Source organism: Garra rufa, chromosome 8 (assembly GCF_049309525.1).
Source record: "Garra rufa chromosome 8, GarRuf1.0, whole genome shotgun sequence".
Classification (NCBI taxonomy): Eukaryota; Metazoa; Chordata; class Actinopteri; order Cypriniformes; family Cyprinidae; genus Garra; species Garra rufa.
The window spans coordinates 31,591,393-31,613,623 of record NC_133368.1 but is presented as its reverse complement, the minus strand read 5'-3'; the positions used below and the strand labels follow the sequence as shown (position 1 = coordinate 31,613,623).

The 22,231-nt window shown below is 35.8% G+C and overlaps 2 protein-coding genes across 2 annotated transcripts in view; both read left to right on the top strand.

The window, feature by feature from the left end:
* stat4 (signal transducer and activator of transcription 4) overlaps positions 1-9,590 on the top strand; it is a 39,318-nt gene extending 29,728 nt beyond the window's left edge. Inside the window, exons 30-45 of the mRNA XM_073845078.1 lie at positions 2,435-2,586; positions 2,858-3,016; positions 3,200-3,292; positions 3,384-3,443; positions 3,535-3,564; positions 4,910-5,000; positions 5,094-5,132; positions 5,220-5,303; positions 5,394-5,492; positions 5,582-5,717; positions 5,818-5,873; positions 6,181-6,275; positions 7,415-7,554; positions 7,665-7,853; positions 8,700-8,781; positions 8,865-9,590. Coding sequence (XP_073701179.1) covers positions 2,435-2,586; positions 2,858-3,016; positions 3,200-3,292; positions 3,384-3,443; positions 3,535-3,564; positions 4,910-5,000; positions 5,094-5,132; positions 5,220-5,303; positions 5,394-5,492; positions 5,582-5,717; positions 5,818-5,873; positions 6,181-6,275; positions 7,415-7,554; positions 7,665-7,853; positions 8,700-8,781; positions 8,865-8,892 — 1,533 coding nt within the window. The 3' untranslated portion in view covers positions 8,893-9,590. The remainder of the gene's footprint in view (positions 1-2,434; positions 2,587-2,857; positions 3,017-3,199; positions 3,293-3,383; positions 3,444-3,534; positions 3,565-4,909; positions 5,001-5,093; positions 5,133-5,219; positions 5,304-5,393; positions 5,493-5,581; positions 5,718-5,817; positions 5,874-6,180; positions 6,276-7,414; positions 7,555-7,664; positions 7,854-8,699; positions 8,782-8,864) is intronic.
* Positions 9,591-10,301: 711 nt separating this feature from the next.
* On the top strand, positions 10,302-21,801 carry LOC141340148 (signal transducer and activator of transcription 1-like). The gene is made up of 18 exons (XM_073845077.1): positions 10,302-10,511; positions 10,657-10,729; positions 10,941-11,035; positions 11,428-11,579; positions 18,687-18,845; positions 19,024-19,113; positions 19,205-19,264; positions 19,370-19,399; positions 19,528-19,618; positions 19,718-19,756; positions 19,850-19,933; positions 20,025-20,120; positions 20,209-20,344; positions 20,442-20,497; positions 20,783-20,874; positions 21,094-21,233; positions 21,326-21,514; positions 21,731-21,801. The coding sequence occupies exons 1-18, from the start codon at positions 10,455-10,457 to the stop codon at positions 21,799-21,801; spliced, it is 1,710 nt and encodes a 569-aa protein (XP_073701178.1). The 5' UTR covers positions 10,302-10,454.
* The last annotated feature ends 430 nt before the right edge of the window (positions 21,802-22,231 follow it).

The window sequence follows — 22,231 nt, the reverse complement described above, 5'->3', positions numbered from 1 at the left end:
TTTTTTTTTGAATGGCTGTCAATGGAAAAGTGGCTTCACTGTACTGAATAGCTTATCAAACAGCTAATCTTCAACATGTTTGAAAAAAAAAAACATTAATTTTGCATTGATCGTTTTTTAGAGTTTACACCAGTTAAAATGCAACAGGTACACTCTAAAAAATGCTGGGTTAAAAACATCCCAACTTGGGCAACCCAGTGCATGGTAAAAATTGGACATAGCACATGCTGGGTTATTTTGACCCAGCTGGTTGGGTTAAATGATGGCTTAAAATGGGCTGGGAATTAAAAATCACACACAGAATTATATTATTAGAGCAATATATACTGCAATAATCAAAATATTAAAGAAGAAGCAAGATCACCAATGGACAAAAATAAAAGCCAAATTGAATTTATTTGGGGGAATACAGCATAGTTTACAATATTACATACATTTAAACTTGTTTAACAAGCATTTTAGAAATAAAAAATGGAACATTTAAAAGTAGAATTTTAATTGAGTTGTATTCTCTGTAATCACTTTTTCCTGAAATAGTGCTAATTCTTGTGCGGTGTGTCTGTGAAATCTAAGCCGGTGATGGGCTGCTGTTCGCTGGGGCAACTACGCACCTCAGACCGCCATCTTGCGTTTCACTCGTTGCTGAAAGATGCCATGACTGACTCCATAACCTACCCATAAACAAACAGTACTGAGATTAGACCACATATTTTAATATTAAATTAAATTAAATTAAATTCAGTATTATAACAAACAAAATCAATTTATGTTATGGAAGTCAAAAGGTGTTTTCATATTGCAAAACAACCACTGCTGCCATAGCTGCCTTAAATAATATAATTTACAGCAGAGTAAAGACATTAGAAATGAAATAAAATCTATACAAACCTTTATTTCACTGAAGAAGTACACCGCTGTCCTGTTGCTGTCTCTCCTGTGGAGGACGCAAAAAGCCCACGCTCTGACTGTAACTCAACAGCTGGGTTGTTTCATCAAAGACAGGCCCAACCCAGTGGTTTGGTAGAAAAAAAATAACCAAATATTTAATAAACCATTTAAGAACCCAGCAGCTTAGTTACAGAAAAAACTACCCGCACCTGGGTAAATAATATTAAAAATAACCCTAAAAAATGACCCAACAAGCTGAACCCAGCATTTGGGTTAAAAAAAAAATAACCCAGCATTTTTTGAGTTAAAAAAAATAACCCAGCATTTTTTTGAGTGCAAAAAAACTACCCACAATGCAGAAAAAAGCCTTATTCTACTTTGTATTTTTGTCTTGTTTCTAGTCAAAATATCTAAAAAATCTTAAATTAAGCTGCATTACTAGATCAGCAAAAAAAAAGTGCATTTGGCTTAAAATAAGTAAAATTATCTGCCAGTGGGGTAAGTAAAATACTCTTGTTTTATAAATATTTCACTTCCACCACTGGCATATAATTTTACTTTCTTCCAGGGGGAAAAACTAAATTAAATGCTTTTAGCTTAAAACAACATTAAATATCTTACGCCATTTTGCTTATCTAATAAATGCATCTTAAAGGTTGTATCAGCGATTTCTAGCCTGAAACATAAAGTGTCAATTTCAGCTGACCTTTCTTCACGATCCGCTCGCTGCCTGCCCCATAAATTGTCTGTGAAAAAAACGCGTCTCTCTGGTCAGCCTAGGGTCCGAGATATGCCAAAAAAACAATCGGCGCTACCAACCTTTCCACACATAAACAAACAGTGTTCCAACCAATCAGCGTCAGGGGTTTGGTGTTGTGGACTTTTCCTACTGGTGCAGGGATGTGAGGGAGGCGGAGCGAAAGTCCACAACACCAAACCCCTGACGCTGATTGGTTGGAACACTGTTTGTTTATCTGTGGAATAGTTGATAGCGCCGAATGTTTTTTTGGCATATCTCGGACCCTAGGCTGACCAGAGAGACGCGTTTTTTTCACAGACAATTTATGGGACAGGCAGCGAGCGTATCGTGAAGAAAGGTCAGCTGAAATTGACACTTTATGTTTTAGGCTAGAAATCGCTGATACAACCTTTAAATTAAAAATAATTTGACTAGAAATAAGATACAAATACTAAGATTTAATACTAAGTCTTTTTTTCAGAGCAGCACCTGGGGAGAAATATTAAAAACAACCCAATAAAATGACCAAGCAGGCTGAACCCAGCATTTTTAGAGTGCATGATTCAGTTCATGGTATCACCATTTTCATAGCATCTGCAAAAAGTGCCAACTCTGACAGAAATTGAATGACTTCACAGCTGTAATGAAATGGCTATCAAGTTTCCTGTTTCACTTTCTCAAAAGACCATCTCTGGTTGCTCAAACAAGAACAGATGTAGGGCGTGACTTGATTTTGTCCTTTGGGAATTGATTGGATCATTTTAATGCTGCTGTTTTTTCTTAAAAATAGCATATATGTGTGTGCAGGTGGTGATAAAAGAAATTGCTAATGCACTGACTCTAGCAGAGCAGATCCAGCTCACACTCATATCAGAAGAGTTACCTGAGTGGAAAAAGAGACAGCAGATGGCTTGCATCGGTGGGCCGCCCAATGCCTGTCTGGACCAACTGCAGAGCTGGTGAGAACCTCTAGGGGGCGCTTCAAATGACCTGTAATGCAGGTGGAAACAAAATAATGACAAACAAAATAAAATAGAATAACATTTATTTGATATATAAATATTTTTTGTGCTATTTAATTCTTAGAATTACAAGTTGGTGCAAAAGGTTACTAATAAAAGTATTTCCATATCCGACATAGTCGCTTATAGAGCTCATAATTGTTTTGGTGCTGTTCTTGGTACTGACATATTATTTTTATAATTAGCTAATACATGAATTGCTCTTCAGGTTCACTGTGGTGGCAGAGTGTCTGCAGCAGATCCGTCAGCAGCTGAAGAAAGTTCAGGAATTGGTGCAGAAATTCACCTACAACAATGACCCCCTCACTCTGGGCAAGAGCCAGCTGGATGAGCAGGCCCTTTCACTCTTCAAAAACCTTATATTAAAGTGAGACACAACACTTTTCTGTGTCTTTATATTTAAAGCACAAGCTGTAGAAAGAGAAACGCATAGTTAGGATTTGTGGGCTTAAAGGTTCACAGGGGAATTTGATTCGATTTTGTGGTGTGCGTCACTTCTGAAAGATTGTAGTCTTGAACAGGATGACAGCGGTTGTGTTGTGTCTTTCAGTTCTCTTGTGGTGGAGAGACAGCCTTGTATGCCTACACATCCTCAGAGACCCTTGGTGATAAAAACTGGAGTTCAATTCACAGCCAAGATCAGGTGGGTCTTTGAAATCACCATTAATAATACTGTGATGTTCTTTTAATTGTTGATGTGTATCTAAAACATCATCTATTTTAATATTTTCTAGATCACTAGTCAAACTCCCTGAACTGAACTGTCAACTCAAAATAAAAGTCTCTATTGACAAGTAAGTAAACTTTCTCTTTCTGTATGTCTATCTATCTGTCTGAGTCTATTTATCTGTGTATTCATACAGAATATTTGTTTTTCTCCTGTAGAGATTTAACAGAGAAAGACACAATAAAAGGGTACGTAAAATATTACAAAGATAATGCAAATGTTATTTGTTACTATAATGTGATGTTTTGAATGAGCCAATGTACAAGTCAAAAGTTTACATACACCTTGCAGAATCTGCAAAATGTTAAATATTTTACCAGAAAAAGAGAGATCAGACTAAATGCATGTTATTTTTTATTTAGTACTGATCTGAATAAGATATTTCACATAAAATGTGTTTACATATAGTTCACAAGAGAAAATAATAACTGAGTTTATGAAAATGAACCGGTTCAAAAGTTTACATACGCTTGATTCTTAATACTGTTATTACTTGAATGAACTGATTTTTTTTTTTTAGTGATAGTTGTTTATGAGTCCCTTCTGTGTCCTGAACAGTTAAACTGCCTGCAGAAAATTGCTCAGGTCCCGCAAATTCTTTGGTTTTTCAGCATTTTTGTTTATTTGAACCCTTTTCAACAATGACTGTATGATTTGGAGATCCATCTTTTCACACTGAGGACGACTGAAGGACTCATATGAAACTATTACAGAAGGTTCAAATGTTCACTGATGCTTCCGAAGGAAAACTGATGCATTAAGAGCCAGGGGGTGAAAACTTTTTGAATTTGAAGATCAGGGTAAATTTAACTGTATCTTCTGGAAAACATGCAAGTATCCTCTGTAGCTTCTGAAGGGCAGTACTAAATAAGAAAAATATGATATTTAGGCAAAATAAGAAAAATGTACATATCCTCATTCTGTTTAAAAGTTTTCACCCCTGGCTCTTAATGCATTGTTTTTCCATCTGGAGCATCAGTGAGCATTTGAACCTTCTTTAATAGTTGCATATGAGTCGCTCAGTTGTCCTCAGTGTGAAAAGATGGATCTCAAAATCATATTCACTGTTGGAAAGGGTTCAGATACACAAAAATGCTGAAAAACCAAAGAATTTGTGGGACCTGTACTGAATAATAAAAAAAAAATGTTGTATGATCCCTCTTATTTTGGTAAAATAAATAACATTTTGCGGATTCTGCAAGGTGTATTCAAACTTTTGATTTTAACTGTATTTAAATACATAACAAGCATTTAATAGCTTGTGGTCCAATCAAAAACCACAAAAATGTCTGCACTTGATAAATGTCCAAACCTGCAACCATATTACTGTACAGTAACACAGTAAACATTATGATATTCAGGGGATAATGAGCTTGAAATGCACAATAAAAACCCTAATTATTAAATTATTCTTTTTTGTTTAGATATTAAATATATTAAATATTTTAACAATTTATTCATCAACACTATTAATATTTTTATGCATGCTGCCAAAGCTCAAATAATCTAAATGTCTGTTTTCTGGTGTCCTAGATGTAGGAAATTCAACATTTTAGGAACGTTTACTAAAATAATGAACTTAGAGGAATCCAGTGGATGTCTAGCAGCTGAATTTCGTCATTTGGTAAGATGTGAAAAACAAACAGATATAACAGCACATGATAAATACAATATAATGTCTAACCGCACATGTATTGTTGTTTTTTCCTTGCCACAGCAATTGAAAGAGATGAAATGTAACAACAGAACCAATGAGGTAGGCCAAAAACACACAGTGATTCAAATAAAACTAAAGGACCATAACTAATGCAATTCCTGATGTTTTTTCCTCTTTTATTTACAGACTCCCCTCATCATTTCTGAGGAGCTCCACATACTTAACTTTGAAACTCAACTCATTCAACCAGAACTATGTGTCGATTTATCGGTAAGGTGCTCTGAAATGTAACTACTGTGCTATATCAACTGAAGATCAGACCAGTAATTCTAACGAGACCTGTTTTTTGTTATTAAACAGATCACATCTCTTCCTATTGTGGTGATCTCTCATGTGAATCAGTTACCTAGCGCATGGGGCTCCATCTTATGGTACAACATGTGCTGCAGTGAACCCCACGTATGGCCATTTCCCATCATTAATGTTTTTGTCCTCTATTGAGGTTTCCATTCTGACTTTTGCTGTCCATCTTATTCCCTCTCTCTCAGAATCTGACATTCTTCTTAAATCCGCCACCAGTGAAATGGGGGCAGCTTTCAAAGATCTTAAGCTGGCAGTTTTCTTCTGTCACTAAGCGAGCGCTGAACTCTGAGCAGCTGAGAACAATGGCCGACAAACTTCTTGGTGAGTTATTTGAACTTTCTTGAAATGGGAGTACATGCTCATAGTTCCAATATACGTGGAATACTTTTTCTTTTTTTAAAGACTTTGTATCTGTTTTCAGGTCACGAAGCCCAAGATGACCCTGAAGGACTCATCAACTGGAATACATTTTGTAAGGTGAGTTTACGGAAACAGCTGAAACAAAGACAGGAAGTTGCTTTCGCTTTCTTTAACCAACACCGCTTTTGGTTGTTCCTTTGCTGTCACCACATGATTTACTGCTAAAACAAAACTAAGTGAGATTGTGAAAGAACCTGATACCACAGAAAACAGCTGGGTTTTTAGAACTTGAAACTTACTGAATATATTATGTACTCTTTTTTTATAATGGGAAGTGCAATTAATAGTCAGAAATAATGTCATATCCACTTGCTTTAATGAATCAAATGGAAGCAGAGAAATTAACTTGTGTGTTTTCACCTAGATGTCTTCTAATGAGAGGGGTTTACCATTCTGGCTCTGGATAGATGGAATTCTGGACCTTATTAAAAGACACCTGCTCAACATCTGGAATGATGGGTAAGAGTTCCATCATTACAAACAATGGAACAAATGCTGTGTCTGCTATATATTAGAATCTGTTACATTTTAGATGTGCACAGTCAGACCAATGTTTCTTCTCCTCCTTATTGTAGAAATTTTTATTTTTTAAAAAGTCCTAGAATTCTACACATTTACATTTTTAATTTAACAGATTAACAAATTTACATTTTAAAGCCAAATATTCACCCCATCTTTATTCATGATGCAGTTGGGATCATACAAAATGCATGTTAGTTTTTACTTTAGTATTGACCTGAATAAAATATTTCACATAAAAGACGTTTACAAATAGTTCACAAGAGAAAATAATAAGTGAATTGATAAAAATGACCCCGTTCAAAAGTTTACATCCACTTGATTCTTAATACTGTGTGTTGTTAACTGAATGATCCACAGTGGTGTTTTTTTTTAGTGATAGTTGTTCATGAGTCCCTTGTTTGCCTTGAACAGTTAAACTGTCTGTTGCTCTTCAAAAAAAATATTCAGGTCCAACAAATTTGTTGGCTTTTCAGCATATTTGAACCTTACCAACAATGACTGTATGATTTTGAGATCCATCTTTTCACGCTGAGGACAACTGAGGGACTCATATGCAACTATTACAGAAGGTTCAAATGCTCACTGATTCTTCAGAAGGAAACACAATGCATTAAGAGCCAGGGGTAAAAACCTTTTGAATTTAAAGATCAGGGTAAATTTAACTTATTTTATCTTCTGGGAAACATGTAAGTATCTTCTGTAGCTTCTGAAGGGCAGTACTAAATGAAAAAATATGATATTTAGGCAAAATAAGAAAAATGTACACATTCATTTTGTTCAAAATGTTACACCCCCGGCTCTTAATTCATTATGTTACCTACTGAGGCATCAGTGAGCATTTAAACCCTCTGTAATAGTTGCATATGAGTCTCTCAGTTGTCCTCAGTGTGAAAAGATGGATCTCAAAATCATACAGTCATTGTTGGTAAGGTTCAAATATGCTGAAAAGCCAACAAATTTGTTGGACCTGAATATTTTTTTTTGAAGAGCAACAGACAGTTTAACTGTTCTTTGAAATATTTATCTAGTCTATCTATTCTTTATCTATCCATTTTCTGTTTGTCTCACATATACAGGTATATTATAGGGTTTCTGAGTAAAGAGCGAGAGATGGCTTTGTTGAGAGACAAACTCCCAGGCACTTTCCTTCTGCGCTTCAGTGAATCCTGTCGAGACGGAGGAATCACCATCACATGGGTGGAGTATTCAAAGAGCGGTGTGTGCTGGTTGGAATTGTAGCATTTTATCATTTATTTAATCATTGTTTACAAAATGTAAACTGCCTTGCAGTTTTTAATGTATATGAATGAATGTCATCAAATACAGGTGAGCCTAAGACACATTCAGTGAAGCCCTACACTAAATCAGATCTGGCGTCCATTTCCTTGCCTAACGTCATCCGCGACTACACCCTCACTGCCGCAGAGAAGATTCCAATCAATCCCCTCATCTACCTTTACCCAAATATACCAAAAGAAGAAGCCTTTGGTCGCTACTATACCAGCTCTTCTGATGGTAGATATTATTTTATTTAACAATTCATTCATTAAAAAAAGAAAGGGATAAGAGTGTAAAACTGAAACGTCTACGGGCTGCTACATAAGAATATGATGCAAATCTTAAGGGTGTTACAAAATAAGAAGAATCATACAAAATGACCTGAAAAAGATATTTCACATAAAAGTTCTTTTGAGATCCATCTTTTCACATTGATGACAACTGAGTATGCAACTATAACAGAAGTTTCAAATGCTCACTGATGCTCCAATAGGAAAAACCATGCATTTAGTGCTGGGGTGAAAATTTTTGAATAGAATGGAGAGGTGTACATTTTCTTATTTTGCCTAAATATATTATTTTTTTCATTTAGTAGCACCCTTTAGAAGTTACAGAAGATATACTTAATGTAGTCAAATTTACCCTGATCTTCAAATTCAAACGGTTTTCAAGGGCAACTATATGTAAACATGTTTTATGTGAAAAATCTTATTCAGGTCAGTACTAAATAAACAACACCATCCCTCTTATTTTGATTTAATAATTTCCATTTTGCAGATTCTGAAAGGAGGATGTAAACTTTTGACTTCAACTGTATACATACATGTTATGGTGATGTCATTGCATTAAATAACAAAATGTTTAACCAAGTGCAAGTTATTTTAATAAAAGCACCTTCTCCAAGCAAAATATTTGTCAAACCTAACAAATCTCTATTTTATCATGGTATAAAACTATCTGGGGACTTTGTTGTAAAATATCAGTGGAACTTGTTCAAAAACTTTTTAACAGTATGTTAGAGAGCATGTCTGTGTGTATTGTCAATATCGACATGCCTGACATTACTGATCTTTTGTTCCTCAGATACAGAAGAGATGGAGATTGACAAACCTAGGTCATATATCAGGCCATATATAGGCAGGCGCATAATTTCTGTGTCAGATGAGTAAGTTATTGCTTTCGTTTTTTTTTTTTTTTTTTACTTCATATATTTCTGTCACTGAATGTCTTATTTATCTTTGTTTTTAGACCTGTTTCAAGATCCCTCAAGTGTTAGAGCACCTCAAGGCAAAACCTATATGAGGAATGTTTCTCCACCAATGCATCTAAACTCAAACTGAGAGCTTTTTTTATGGACGCAAATGATCCTGTTTCTAGAAGTACTGTATCTGGAACACAGATACCTATAATGAATAATAAAAACAAATAGTAAACCAAAAGTGAACTAAATGGTTTTCTCAGTACTAAATTAGCGGATCAACTACATTTATTCTCCGTATGTGTGAAAAAAGGAGCCATTTCCTTCTGTCATGTTACAGAATACATTTAAAACAGTGTAACCCTCTTCTTTATGTTTGTTTTTTGTATAAAAATGTTAACATATGTTAAAGAAACTTGCATATTGCATGAATTTTTTTTCTTCTGTGTATTAGTCACTCAAATAAAGATCCTGTCATAATGGATATGTACAAATACTCTGAAAAGCTGTTTCTGTGAAGACGTTTGTGAAAAGGACATTCTTCTCCATTTTGTAAACCTCTTATTTATTTTTGCACATTAAAATATCTGTACATACAATTGCCTTAATTGCACATGTACACACTCACCAGCCAGATACTGTCTAATGGAAATAAACATCAACATACTTTCTACACTCAGAAATACTGCTACATATCCAGGTACAACAGGTAGTGTTACATAATGTGAAGTACTTATAAAGACTTTTAAATGTATTAAATTCATGCATTATACTCATGTATTTCTCTTTGTCATTTCTCTTTTTCTCCTAATGAAAATCTTTATGATGCTTAAAGATAAAGTGTGCAAGTCTGGCGCCAAACTGGACTGCAAAAATAAATAATGATCATTTCCAAACATGCCAAAGGCCTCTGGGAGCTTTTTTTAAATTCTTTGTGTATTTTTTTATTACTTATTATTTTCTGTATTATTTAAGATTTGATAATTACGTTTCATAATCCATGCACTGAATATACATTTTTAAATGCAATGCATTCACAAGCTTAACTTTAAATCAAGAATTGATTTAAGAAAATGAATAATGGTTTGATAAATGGGAACATACAAATGTGTATTATTACAATGAAAACAAATACTATTTTTTAAATTTCTTTTGCATCTCACACTAATCCAAGATAAATAATTCAAATCATGTGACTGCAGTCAGAATCTGTAATTTTTATCAGTTTAGGGTTAAGGGGACATAATGAGAAGAAAGAAAAACATTTTTTTTTCATTTGATATTTTTGGAAGAAATGCTGTACTAACTGTACAGCTTCAATAGATTTATTCAGTGTCCATGTTTGTAGAAGAAATATGGTAGTATTTTTTTCTAAGCATACATATATCATGACTCTTATATGCTGCAAAAACTTCCTGGTACAGCAAACCAAAACGAAACCAAGCACCTACAACATACAGGTACACAATGCCTTCCTTCTCTGTTTTCTCTAAATATTGCATTTAAGATTTAAAATATAATTTGATATTGTTTAGCACTTTGGACAAATTTCTCCTAGCACTTCTAGTTGAAACTTTGAAGGTTGGAAGTATGTCTGATATTATGTTCAGGGTTAAATAGACTCATCACAGGTAAATACAATGGATCAAGAGAAGGAGTTAGACCATGAAGTAAACAACTTGAGGAGGAGTGTGCAGGTATTTTACTTTAATTACTACAGCACGAGACTTTAAGCATGAGACTTAACTTAAGTCAACCCAACAAACTCTTGTGTTTGGGTATTTAACTATGTAAAGATATCTTGAACCTTTCCCTACAGTATAGCTGCATTTTTCTCTTCAGGAAATAGAACAGGACATTCAGGTTTTGGAAGATCTGCAATACGAGTATGACATCAAGACAAAGTCTTCAGAAGGTCAAGATGAAATGAGAGAAATATTAAGTATTTCTGCTCTGTAAAACAATGGATATCACATGAAGATGCATATCAAACTGTTGAGATCTATCTATCTATTCTTGATATATGTGGCATGCAGAATATAAAAAGCTTAAATATTTATGATTTATTTGGAAGAAATGTTTCATAGAGGACAGTTTTGTGCACATTATCATCTTTATATTTTCAGTCAATGATGAAACAAAGAGTCATGCAACAAAAGAGAGCCAGCGGGAGGAAATGGCCAATGAACAAATGTTTACTGACCTAAACATAAAAAGAGAGGTAGGTCAGCAAATACACTTGCAGGCAGAACTAGATGCAATTTGGCCTCATGAATATATGAATATATTATCTGTAGGAATGTGGTTGATGTTGCACTCAGTATATAGTAGTCAACATTTGAAGTAGATCAAAAAAGTTAATCAAAGTTGGCCTAAGTTGTTTTAGGACAACTTTTATTCAACTTTTTTTGATCCATCTCAAATCTACTGATTTGTTATGTTGTATACATTAGTCAACATTTGAAGTGGATCTAAACCTTTCATCAAGCTGTCCTAAAACCAAACAATACCCGTTCTTGTCCTAGGACAACTTTTTTGATTAACTTTTTTGATCCACTTCAAATGTTGACTATTGTAATCAGTGATGGCATCCTGTATACACATTGTGTGCAGATGGTGATAAAAGAAATCGCTAATTCACTGACTCTAGCGGAGCAGATCCAGCTCACACTCCTATCAGAAGAGTTACCTGAGTGGAAGAAGAGACAGCAGATGGCTTGTATCGGAGGTCCACACAACACTTGTCTGGAGCAGCTGCAAAACTGGTGAGAACCTCTAGCAGGCGCTGTTGATAATATTTCCTGGGCAGAATATAGCCTAATGACAAACAAAACTGAGCAATTTTTATAATGCTACTGTTTTCGTATCATTTACTCACTCTGTTTTGAAAAAGGTGCATTTCTGAAGGACATCCACAAGTATAATTACATTGACTGACGACTGGGCTGTCAAGCTCCAAAATGACAAAAAGTATCATCAGCAGTCTGTACGACTCGTGCCCATTATTCCAAGTTTTCATAGCGTTAGCAACTGACTGAAGTTACGTCGTTACATTTAATGAAAATCTGCCGTAAGCCATGAGGGAAGTAGCAGTAAGTTTGATTCTTTTCAATGATTCAGTTCACATAACCGAACTGAGCTTCATTTACAAAAAGCATCGTGATGGTAAACTATTGCCATGATTCATGACTAATTTGGCTCTCAACTGATTCAATGATTCGATCAGGTTAGCAACAACATCCCATCTAACAATTTTTGGTTCCCAGAACGTTCTGGGAACTTTAGTTTTTGGTTCCCCATTGGTTAGCCAGGAAGGTTTTCTTAACGTCGGCGGCCATCTTTGAAACGCTACTCGGGCAGGCAAGTGTATGGAAGGCATTTTCTGCCAATTTTAAATAAATCAGTTTAATTCTAAAAATGAAAATGAAAACCAGATTAACAATTTCATTATAAAAAGCTATACGCAAAATATGTGCCAAAATTGAAAACGAAATGAAATGATTTTATTTTCATTTTTATTTTCACTGTGACAATGCAGTTTCCCTGACAAATTGAAAAATAAAGTGCAGTTGGTGATTTGACATTTCATTTTCACTGCAATCTCGAGTCAAAGCTGCCAATCTTAAAATGAAAAGGTAAATGTGAAAAAGAAAATGCAAATCCAGGTTTTACAAAGCTTTTTATTAATTCTCATGCAATAATACTGACACAATTAAAATCGAAATATAAAATCCATTTTTCGTTTTATTGTCTCTTTTATTTCACAGTTTTCATTTTCGTTTTCATTTTCAAAGTCAACTTGTATGCAAATCCCAGGGGGCGGGGCTTATTGTTAGAGCGATATGATTCTGTATGTCAAAATAATGAGAAACGCTCTCATATTAATGACTTAATAGCTCGTAATAAGGACTGACTTCTCTCCTATCAGTGAGAGAACCTGAATTACTTCTTCGCATGTGCCAAGCAGCGGAGCAGAAGGGAGCGGCACGCTAGCGACACCCGCTGGACAAAGTACTATTACTGAAGAAATACTGTATTTAGTTGCATTAATGTTTCTTACGAAATTAACGGTTTTACTACAAACCAGTGATGGAGTACTCGAGTCCTGGACTCGGACTCGAGTCCGACTCGAGTCACTATTCTTTGGACTCGAGTCCGACTCGAGAATCCACTCTCTGGACTTGTGACTCGACTTGGACTCGCGGATTGATGACTCGTACTTGGACTCGGACTCGAGGATATATACAATCGGACTTGAGCATTCATCACTTTGTTTTTGACTAAATATGTTATAAAAAAAATTATATAAGGTGTTACACTTTTCCTGTTTGGTGCCCAAGACCGGCCGCGATCTCCCTTCACAGACACTGCTACCTCTCGCTCTCTTTGCTTGACAACACACTCACTGACGTCACTCACTTTTACGCTCGTACAATGCATGATGCATGATTCGCGGGCTGAATGTTAATGTTAATGTAAATGTGAAGTTCGCCTAGGCGAATTTTGCTTCTAATGCTGGAAAGAGCAGCGCTAAATGTTGTGTGTGTAATCGCTCAATTGAGGAAAAGACAGGGACAACCTCAAACGTTAACAGACACCTGTCACGGATGCACCCAGAAAAGAAAGTAAAATGCTTTCCATTGCCTAACGTTAGCTTTTTTCAAAAAAATATTATTGACTAATGCATATATGATAACAAACAGAAGAAGCTAGCGATAATGTATGTCTGGTTCAGATTACAGCATTTTTTTTTTGTCTGTTGATAACTTAACGTTACTAGTCTCTGTGCCAGATCAGATTTTTGCGATATTTGTCTGTTGCGATAGTCACTGTGTCAGATTAAACATTTTTTTTTGCAATTTTGACTCTTAAAATCCTGTGGTGTCGACAAGAAACATATCAAACTAACGTTACACGTTGCTTTCTGACCAGTCGCTTGCCGTCACACACACGCGTGCACGCACACGTTAAATAATTCGGTCACACACACAATCTCTCTCTCTCTCTCTCTCTCTCTCTCTCTCTCTCTCTCTCTCTCTCTCTCTCTCTCTCTGCATATCGTACTGATTTTTACGTTTTAAGTATCTTTAAAATACAGTGTCCTGTAATATGCAGGTTTCTTTTTTTTTTTTTTTGCTAAGTGTATTTCTGTAATACAGTGTTAAAGAATTAGTTCACACAAAAATGGAAATTTCCTAATCATGTACTCCTCCCACTGCCATCCAGGATCTTTTTTTTTCTTCAGTGGAAAATAAATTGTTTTCTTAAACATAAATAAACCCCCTTTGCAATTCTGACAGTGGTGTAATTTTTGTTTAATGTAGAACCTCTTTAATACATTTTATCAGTTTTTTGAAGGTCCCAGAGTGGAGACGGAACTCTCAGACTCGAATACGGGACTTGAGACTCGAATCGGACTCGAACTCTGGGGACTTGAGACTCGACTCGGACTCGAACTCTGGTAAAGGTGACTCGACTTGGACTCGACTCGGACTCTTCTTTGGTGACTCGGACTTGGACTCGGACTCGAACACTGGGACTCGAGACTCGACTCGGACTCGACAGTTGGTGACTCGACTACAACACTGCTACAAACAAACACAAATTTGACGTGCATTCATTTATTTATAATCCTCTAACTTAGGCTATTTATGTTTGGATCACGATTCTGCATTAAAGTGTTGCTGCAGACAAACAAAAATAATTTGGTACAAATTAATAAAAGACTATATTATGGAAGCCCGTCTCATATACAGATAACGTATCATTAATGCTATTTATGATTACACAAGAGTTTTGAAGAACGTGCTGTGTAATTTACACAGAATTATCGTTGTTGTCGTAGTTGTTGCAGCCCTAAATTAATATATATTTATATACATTTATATACGTAATGTATATAGGCCTACGTCGTATAATGTCCCACTGGGCAGCAACTTAAAAAAACTTTTTTTGAAGTGTTGTGAACGCAGTGCGCTGGGACAAATGTCTGCGTGTGCCCAATAGAAACGCGGCAAGAAAACACTCTATGGCAACGCTGCTGTAACTTTCACTCATTGAGAAATGTTTCTCTGCTTGCGTCAAGCTCGGCCCGCCCCCAAGAGCCATATACCCCACTGTGATTGGTAGGTTCGCGCAGCTCCGCACACAACACTGTTAAGTGCCATACATATTAAACTCGCGGGCCGCAGTAACATTAAACTTTCATATTACGGCGGGGGCCACAAAATATCGTCCTGCGGGCCGCAATTGGCCCGCGGGCCGCGAGTTTGAGACCCCTGTTCTAAAGGGTTAAAAGACCCGCCCTCCTCACTGGACACCTAAAAAGACCAATCAAACTAACGATGACATCAAGTACCAATCAAAAGCAGGAAAGGAGGCATCTCCATAAAATGCGTCTGGGATGATTTGCATGAGACGCTGCTTTAAAAAAACGATTAAAGGAACCGTATGTAGGATTGCGGCCAAAACTGGTACTGCAATCACTTTCAAAATACTGTAGAACGGTGTATCCCCTCCCGCTCCCCCCTGACTCGAGGTTGCCAGCTAAGCTGCAGGATCAGGCTGCTAGTGCTACAAGGAGCTTCAAGTGACGAGTCCTACACAGTAATTTGTTTTTCTTCTGTTAATTATGTTTATGCTTCACAAGAGATGTTTTGCGAACTAATTATGTATCGCAAAAATTTACAGATGGCGATTAGCCAAATATTTCGTAAAGATGTACTGTAATACCACATTTCAGTCGGAACATAGATTGTTTTCATACCCTGCTAGTGGTGCGGTATAAGCTTTTTATGAACGCATTTTGCACGACCAACCGTGGGAAATCCACTGTGTACGGAAGCAAAGTTAGCCAAACATAGATGAATCTTACTTGTCCAGGAGAAAATTACCAACGATGGCGTCTATCTTCAAATGCTTCTCCGTTTTCAGCCGACTCCATTTTTCAAAGGCATCTCCTATACAAATCCTATTTTTATTTCGGACTTTGTCACGACGTATTTCGGATTCATAACGAGGTCTTTTAGGTTTCGTAACGTTATACATGTTTTATCCGACACGTTCGTATAGCCGCAGCTGTAACAGAGCTGGCAACCCGGATCACAAAACTCTACTGACTTCGTGATTGGTAGATAGCTGGAGGGTGGAGCCTCAGACCAAAACACAAAATGACAACAATAACATCAGTTGAGGGCTGCAACTCTCACTTACAATGACAATATCCTGGCCGGACCACTGTTGTCAGTGATATAAGTATTTGAAATGAACATGATTTCTTAATGTCTAGTGACATGTCAGGGCCATTTTATGATTAACTGACATAAATTTCTTACATACGGTTCCTTTAAAAATACGGAACAAAACCCGTCCCGTATTGATTCAAAACGGGACGCGCAATTTCATTCTCAAATACGGGACGATTCCGTATTTTAAGGGACGGGTGGCAACCCTAGGATTAATGCAGTGTTGCGCTTATATGAGACTTGCAAAGAAACGTTATTGTGACTAATTTGCAGAGCGGTACATCAGACGAACATTTATTCTGCATGATGGGACAGACAGTAGGCTGAGTTGAAAAGTGGCTTTTCAGGGCCGCTCACGCACAAATATTAAAGCATAAGCACTCTTTTCATGAACAAAAATAAATAAATAAATAAAAATCTGGCTTTATTTATTTTTCATTTTTAAACAGAACGAAATCATCATCATAACACGATCAAACCGTGTGTCATTTTTATTTTATTTATTTCTGTTAGTATTTAAATGTTCTGTAAAATCCAACTTTATTCATCCAAATAATATTCCAAGCGAGTTTTGATATGATCATCTTAAATCCTCTGGGTCTGTGGGCAGTTATTGTAGACAGATTGGAGATTAATCCAATAAACATGACGCTACAATTGAAAACATTAGGCTACATTAAAATGATTAAAAAAGTGTATTTCTATATAACCTCGATCGGCAGCGTGCATCCTCCTTTAGGTCAGGACTGTGGTGAAGGCAGCGCGGACAAAAGCTCACTCACATAATATAATCATATCATCTGTAACAGGAACATCAGATCGTTTTTATGACATAATATGTTGTTATTAGAGAAAAAGATGTCGTTTTAACGAGAAAATTATGTTGTTTTAACGAGATAATTATGTCGTTTTTACGAGAAAAGATGTCGTTTTATGCTGCCTTCATGTGATATGGGAAAGATGATGCTTTCCACTTGTGAAGTGGAAATTACCAGTGTGTCGTGTTCAGGTGCTTTTGTTGTCGTAGTGAAGACAAACATATGGCGGACTCGGAATTTGTCCTCACATGCTACTTGGGTAAAAGTTTTAAAACGGTTATAAACTCCCTAATGCATCTGCTACAGGAAGAAGAGGATGCATCAAAACGCAAACGATAAATGATAGGCTGTATATCTTATTGATCATGAATAGTATAGTTTTTTTAAAGACAATACTAATTAATGGTTCTGTTTTAGCTAGCCTATATAAGTTTTTATATAAGCCTATATAAGTATATATATTTTATATAGCCTATATAAGTTTTTTTTAACTTTTAACATCATGCAATGTTTACCATTCAGTATAGTTTCGTTGCTGTCCGCTATGTTGAAAGGTCAAAGTTTATCCCATCTCGGCAACTCGGGTATCATAAAAAATTTCGAGCTTTCCAGTGGAAATTACAACATGAGTGGGTGTTCATGTGCAATTTAGATGTCGGATTTTGGTATTTACCATAATTACGATAGCACATGAAGGCAGCATTAATGAGATAATTATGTCGTTTTTATGAGAAAAGATGTCGTTTTAACGAGAAAATTATGTTGTTTTAACGACATAACATCTCTTTTTTACGAGAAAAGATGTCGTTTTAACGACATAACATCTTGTTTTTGCGAGAAAAGATGTCGTTTTAACGAGATAATTGTCGTTTTTATGAGAAAAGATGTCGTTTTAACGACATAACATCTCTTTTTTACGAGAAAAGATGTCGTTTTAACGACATAACATCTTGTTTTTGCGAGAAAAGATGTCATTTTAACGAGATAATTATGTGGTTTTTATATTATATATATTGGCGATACTTGGATGTAAATGTAAATGAACTACTGAATACATTGTTCTAGATAGATATAGATAGATAGATAATGCTTTATTTCGAACATAAACATAAAACAAGTAACAAGAAATTAAACTGAGAGAAAATAAGAAAGTAAAAAGACAAACAAACCAAACAATTTATAATAATAATATGAAACCAACATGTCCAAAAAGGAGTAGGATGAAGCTTAAGCTTATTAAAACCTACCCCTTCTCCATTATTCAATAACAATCAGTTTTCCCTAATACACATATTTACATAATACCTATCTACAAAACATAAAACATGAATAAATTAAGAAAACTAATTTATGCTGTCTAAACTACGGAAAAAACGTGTGGAAGCTGCTAAATTATATAGAGGACTTAGTAAGCATAATATGGCACAATATTTTGACATACTAAAGTTGATAGGTGGTAAAGAAACGTATGAGTAGTATTAATTAAGATATTAGCCTAATATTCCACCTACCCTGGCCAGAAATTATAAGAACAAACACAAATGTTGTCAAGATTCTTGCCCTGGAAATTCTTTTTATGCACTCTCCTTATTGTTTTGTTAACTTTTTTTTTTGTTTTTGCTGGTCCGACCGATAAGTACAGCCTAAAACATGACATTTTCAGCAGCAATAATCAGCAAAATATGCGAGTTTCACTCGGTTTAGTGCCATTTTTTTTACGTTCTGTGCCGCCAATTTGGCAGATTGATGACACATTGGAAAAACACTTTATTAAAGAATGAATTGTAATTATGATCTAATTGCTCTTCAGGTTCACTGTGGTGGCAGAGTGTCTGCAGCAGATCCATCAGCAGCTGAAGAAAGTTCAGGAATTGGTGCAGAAATACACCTACAACAATGACCCCCTCACTCTGGGCAAGAGCCAGCTGGATGAGCAGGCCCTTTCACTCTTCAAAAAACTTATATCAAAGTGAGACACAACACCTTTCTGTGTCTTTATATGGCGGGCATAACCTGTCGAAAGAAAAATATTTATTTTTTGATGGAGGGATTTATGGGTTCACAGGGGAATTTTAATGTGTTTTCAATGTGTTACATCTGCAAGACTACAGACCTGGACATGAAATCTATTGTGTTGTGTCTTTCAGTTCTCTTGTGGTGGAGAAACAGCCATGTATGCCTACACATCCCAAGAGATCCTTGGTGTTAAGAACAGTTCAATTCACAGTCAAGATCAGGTGGGTTTCAGAGATTATTGTAATATGAACAGACACTGTAATGGCACTGATTTTTATAGACAGCAGTTTTCATTGCTTTACGATACTATAGACTACTTGTCAAACTTCCTGAACTGAACTCTCAACCCAAGGCCAAAATCTATATTGACAAGTAAGTAAATACCTATCTATTTATCAAATGTTTCTGAAGAGTTTACAATCTTTGATAATTTTTTTTTTTGGAATGTTTGTTTGTATGGATATTTTTCTCATTTAGAGGTTTTTCTGAGATGGATACAGTGAAAGGGTATAAAACATTACATTAACTCAATTTTTTTTAATTCGCTCGTAATTAAAAATACATAGAGCAATATATTTAGTTTTGTATGCATGTCACAGGTCCTCACTGATGCAATGACTTGTGTAATGCCCTAGATGTAGAAATTTCCATTTCTTAGGTTCTGTTAACAAAGTTATGACCTTGGATGAATCTAGTGGATGCTTAGCAGCGGAGTTCCGTCATTTGGTATGATGATAAACACTGAAATATAACAACAAATAATAAATATTTGATCATTTATAATTATTGACTTAATTTTTCTCAATTTCCTCTTCTAATTAACAGACAGTAAGGGAGACGAGACCTAGCAACAGAAGTAAAGAGGTAGGACAAAATAATAAGTAAAAGTCACTGCCGATTACTGCTATTTAAGTGGGTTTCATTTAGTTTTTTTGTTCTTGTTGTTGTTTTTTACAGTTTTCACTCAGTATGTATGAGGAGCTGCACTTAATCAGCTTTGAGACGCAGCTTGTTCTGCCTGAACTATGCATTGATTTGTCGGTAAAGCAAGTTTAAAATACAGTATTTATTTGAGACAAGGATAAGACATAAAACTCTTGTATCTCCAACATCAGATCATATGTCCAAACAGATCACATGTCTTCCTGTGGTGGTGTTGTTCGGTGGTTTGTTACCTTGGGCCTGGGGCTTCATCTTATGGTACAACATGTGTTGCAGTGAACCCCACGTAAGGCCATTTCCTTTCCCATCATCAGTGTTTTTGTATTCTATTGAGGTCTCCATTTTGACTCTAGCTGTCCATCTTATTCTTTCAGAATCTGTTGTTCTTCTTGAATCCACCACCAGTGAAATGGGGGCAGCTTTCAGAAGTCCTAAGCTGGCAGTTTTCTTCTGTCACTAAACGAGCGCTCAACTCTGAGCAGCTAAGAACGCTGGCCGACAAACTTCTTGGTCAGTTTATTTGAACTTACGTTTTCCTCTTGAAATGGGAGTGAATTTTTATAGTTCAATGAATAGCATGTTTCTTTCTCTTTTTGTCAATTTTCAGGTCCTGAAGCCCAGGGTGACCCTGAAGCACTCATCCACTGGAACACATTTTATAAAGTGAGTTTATACAAATGATTGAAACAAAGACAGGAAAGTTGCTTTCACTTTCTTTAACAACACGTTTGTGTGTTCCTCTGCCGTCACCACATGATTTACTGCTAAAACAAAACTTATTGAGAACATGATACTGCAAAGAGCAGATATTAACTATAACTAAATACTTTAATAGTACAGTATGTGTGATGCTTTGATGAAAAATAACTTGTTATACTATTGCATAACTAATTTTTTAGTTTTTTAATATTACAATATGATGTGTAGAATAACTTCGTTTTCATCTAGGGGTCTTCTGGGTCTGGTGATTCATTCTGGCAGTGGATATATGAACATTTGGAACTTGCTCAAAAATATGTGCCCAACATCTGGAATGATGGGTAAGAAATCTGAAGGGGCTTAACCTTCACCATCGAAATGTTGCTCTTGTGTTACTCATGTGAAAGCAAATCCTACTGAACATCTCTGACGTCAAAACTGGCTCATGAATAAGGCAGATGCTCCAGAGCAAAGCTGCTATATGGCTTCAAAAGACTTGTAATATACTGCAGTACATGAGTCACATTTACTACTTTTATATTATCCTTCATTATGTACAGGTACATTATAGGGTTTTTGAGTAAGGAGAGAGAGAAGGCTTTGTTGCGTGATAAACTCCCAGGCACTTTTCTTCTGCGCTTCGGTGAAAACTCTCGATGTGGAGGAATCATCATCACATGGGTGGAGCGTTCACAAGAAGGTTTGTTCTGGTTTGAACTGGAATCTTCAATGTTGTGATAAATATCTTGGTGTGTCAGAAAGATCTCTGATGAGATTATCATGTCAGCACAGGTGAAGCTGTGGTACGTTCAACAGAGCCCTACACTAAAATTGATCTGAACAGAATCTCTTTACCAAACATCATCCGTGACTATACCATCTCTGATGGAGAGAAGGATCCAGTGAATCCCCTCATCTACCTTTATCCAGACATCCCAAGAGATGTTGCCTTTGGTCGCTACTATACCAGCGCATCTGATGGTAAAGACTTTTACATTCATTTTTATGATTATTTTAAATGAACAATTATTAACCAATGATCGCCAAATAATAAAGTGGGAAATGTCATATTTTACAATAAAAAGCAGCATCTAACAGCTTGCGTGTGTTCTGAGACACTTAAATTTTGTGTTTTTGTCCTGGTATTTGCTCACCATCAGGACATTTGGAATGCAATCAATTTCTGTTCTATTTTAGCTTTAGGAGGGATGAATGAAGACAGACTTTCTGGTTTGAAAATCCAAGATGGTACAAAAGCATGTCAATAAAGACCATGATTTGGACATGATTGAACATGATCTGTCAGACTCATCTGATCTGGAAGATTCAGGCTTTGAACTGGTAGAGAATGAGGGTAGAAATGCAAATGGGTTTGATTCCCAACTGATTAAATGTACACTTTGAATGCATTGTAAGTTATTTGGGATAAAATGCATGCAGATAGGTAAATAGTCTTGTTATTGTGCTAGACACATGTCACTTTTATTGTTTGTCATGGTTATCCTCTATCGTTTCAGTGTGAACATGACTTGTGCTCATTATTGAGGTTAATGTGTTATTACTTTTGAAATATATATTTGAATTCAGATGAATTAGGGCATTTCCATGTTTTATGTAGTTTTGTCTACTGTATGTAGTGTGTTAGTAAAATTGCACCATTTTAATTACTACCACAACTTTATTCATTATTGCGCATCA